The 2898-nt window shown below is 36.5% G+C and overlaps 1 protein-coding gene across 1 annotated transcript; it reads left to right on the top strand.

Annotated features, from left to right (window-relative positions):
- Positions 1-718: 718 nt before the first annotated feature.
- LOC129927723 (uncharacterized) lies at positions 719-1231 on the top strand. The gene has a single exon (XM_056038087.1). It carries the CDS (start codon positions 719-721, stop codon positions 1229-1231), a length of 513 nt encoding a protein of 170 aa, XP_055894062.1.
- Positions 1232-2898: the final 1667 nt, after the last annotated feature.

Raw genomic sequence — 2898 nt, 5'->3', positions numbered from 1 at the left:
TCAAAAATGAACGATACGAGGGAGTTAGACTTTCTGTACTAGACAATTTATGCTCTGACGTAATTATTGGACTTGACTTTATAAGTTTGCACCAAAACTTGTTTATTCCTTTCGATGGTCAGAAACCATCATTATGCCTGAGTACTCTCCAGCCAGCGAAGGTAGAGGCTCCTAGCCTATTTAGTAATCTGTCACCAAACTGTACCCCAGTGGCTACAAGGTCTCGCAGATACTCAGTTTCAGATAGAAAGTTTATAGAGAAGGAAATTCAACATCTAATAAAGGAACAATTAAAAATGAAAAAATCCAAAGGTGGAAACTTAAACTCTCGTGTTTCCACTATGACGTCATCTATCGCCCTGGCAAGCAGAACACTGTAGCTAATACATTTACCAGAAACTATCTATCTGCCATCACTCGCAATGACCTTAAATGGCTGCACACTAGTCTTTGCCACCCGGGCGTTACTCCACTATTGCACTACGTAAGGACTAAAAATCTTTCATTTTCCTGTGATGACGTCAGAACTGTAATAGAACAATGTCAAGCTTGTGCAGAACTAAAGCCCCGTTTTTTTCGACAGCCGACCGGAGAACTGATTAAAGTAACTCAATCTTTTGAGAGAATTAGTATGGATTTCAAGGGACCTCTCCCTACTGTTTCAAGGAATAGATATCTACTTACCATTATAGATGAATTCTCTAGATTCCCATCCGATATGTCTTCCTCTACGGTCGTTAAATGTCTCAATGAACTATTCGCCCTATTTGGATTTCCAGCGTACGTCCACACTGACAGGAGAACTTCGTATATGTCTACAGAGGTGCAGCATTTCCTCCACGAGAGAGGAATGGCAACCAGTAGAACGACCCCTTACAGTCCGAGAGGAAACGGACAAATAGAGAAACTTAACGGGACTTTATGGAAAGCCATCACCTTGGCTCTACATTCTAAGGAATTGGACATAGCTAAATGGGAACTAGTACTAAATGATGCTCTGCAATCCATCCGGTCATTACTATGCACTGCAACTAACAGGACACCACATGAACGACTTCTTGGGTTCAACCGAAGAAGTGGTTCCGGAACATCCTTGCCAACATGGTTGACCAGTCCTGGTCCTGTCCTGCTGAAGAAGAACGTTAGATCATCTAAATATGATCCCATAACAGAGGAAGTTGATTTGGTAACATGCAACCCTGTACGCTGTAATCCGAACACCAAACGGTAGAGAGGAAACTGTCTCATTACGAATGTTAGCCCCTAGGGAGGAACAAAAAGTTATAGAAAATGAGAATCAGAGTAGAACAGAGCTTGATATTGGCTGCCCCGATCAAATCTCACCTCCCAGGAATCAACCGACTGATTCTATCATGCCTGAAGAAACCACCAGCACCACCGAAGACATAGCCAGACCGTCTGAAACTCAAGCAGATGAAACTGCACATACATACAATCTTAGAGTAAGGAAAACTAGGCCCAACAACAAAGTGTAAAAGCTAATCAGCTTACTAGAGCTCTTACTTTGACATTCAGTTTTGTATCCAAAATGACATTTGTTTATTTTACTAGTTTCATTTGTTTTTGTTGACTTGACTTTAATGTGATATTTGATCTATCATGATATATTTTAATAAGCTATTAGATTTACCATGTTATATCAACATTTTACATTATGTTATTATTCTGCACTTACTTATATCAACATGTTACATTATGTCATGCTATTCTACATTGTTTGTTTACTTGAATCTCTATTATTATTCTACACTTACTTAATTCTTTCATTGTTTATAATACTAATTAGCATTATTTGAACCGGGGGTGAATGTTATGAAAATTATATTCTGTATCGGTTGTCGTTTTTATGTTTACATGTGCTTGTAACTCGTCCGTGAGAATGTGTTCACGAAATGTGTGTTGTGTAGTCATTCAGTGTATTAAAACCATACTATACATACATGGTTTTTGGACTCTCTTATTTTTATGTTCATAACTTGTTACTCTCTAATAATTGACACTTTTCTGGGTGGAAAGACATGCTCCAATTAGATTCCCATTTTTTGTAATTTATCTAGTTCTCTTTGTAAAATATCTGTGTCTTGTGTTGTTTTTATTGTTCTATATATTATGCAATCGTCTGCAAATAATCTGACTTTTGTTCCTGAACTAATGCAATTTTGTAAATAATTTATGTAAATTAAAAATAGTAGTAGACCTCAGACTGTTCCTTGAGGTACAACTGCGTTTACTATTATTGGTGTTGATTTAGAGCCATTTATTATTACAGTTCGTTCTCTCCCAGAAAATCCCTAAACCACTGATTATAAAATTTCATTCAGTAAATCAGCTATTCTCTTTCCTTGCCATTACGTTATTTTGCATTTCCATTTCCTACATTTCTACTCGCTATGTTATAAAGTGCATTTCTTAATGTAGCTCAGGTACTGTGTATACCATTACCTCAAATGTTTTTACTGCAATGTTTTTATAATAAGTATTGTTGTTATATATTGCGTATGGTATAGCAATTCCGATCTTGTCTAATTTTTTTTTTTATTGTTGACATATGGGGAATACTAACTGGGGGGGGGGGTCCCTTCTTTCTTTAGGTGTCCACGAATGACAACTACATTGTTTTTTATAATCAGTATAAATGTTATAGATTTAGTATAGCTGCTTACTTCTTTCTTGTGTACTATTTCCCACAAAGCTTATACCCAACTCACTCTGTCTGTCTGATAGAAAGTTTGAACACTTGATTTCACCAACACACATTCTAGGCAACTTGCAGAAGTATTTGTTGGCATTGAGAAAACATGAATTAATGAAAACAATACCACTCATTTAATTGATTACCGTAATTAATTATTTTGTCCTTGTTTGTATCAAACAAAA

The sequence above is a fragment of the Biomphalaria glabrata genome, chromosome 8, assembly GCF_947242115.1.
Source record: "Biomphalaria glabrata chromosome 8, xgBioGlab47.1, whole genome shotgun sequence".
NCBI lineage: Eukaryota > Metazoa > Mollusca > Gastropoda > Planorbidae > Biomphalaria > Biomphalaria glabrata.
Note: the sequence above shows the minus strand (reverse complement) of the source record. Positions and strands in the feature narration are given on the sequence as shown.

What these genes read in the sequence shown, in the direction of transcription:
- LOC129927723 (XM_056038087.1), top strand. Translation starts at nt 719, where the DNA reads ATGTCTTCCTCTACGGTCGTTAAATGTCTCAATGAACTATTCGCCCTA.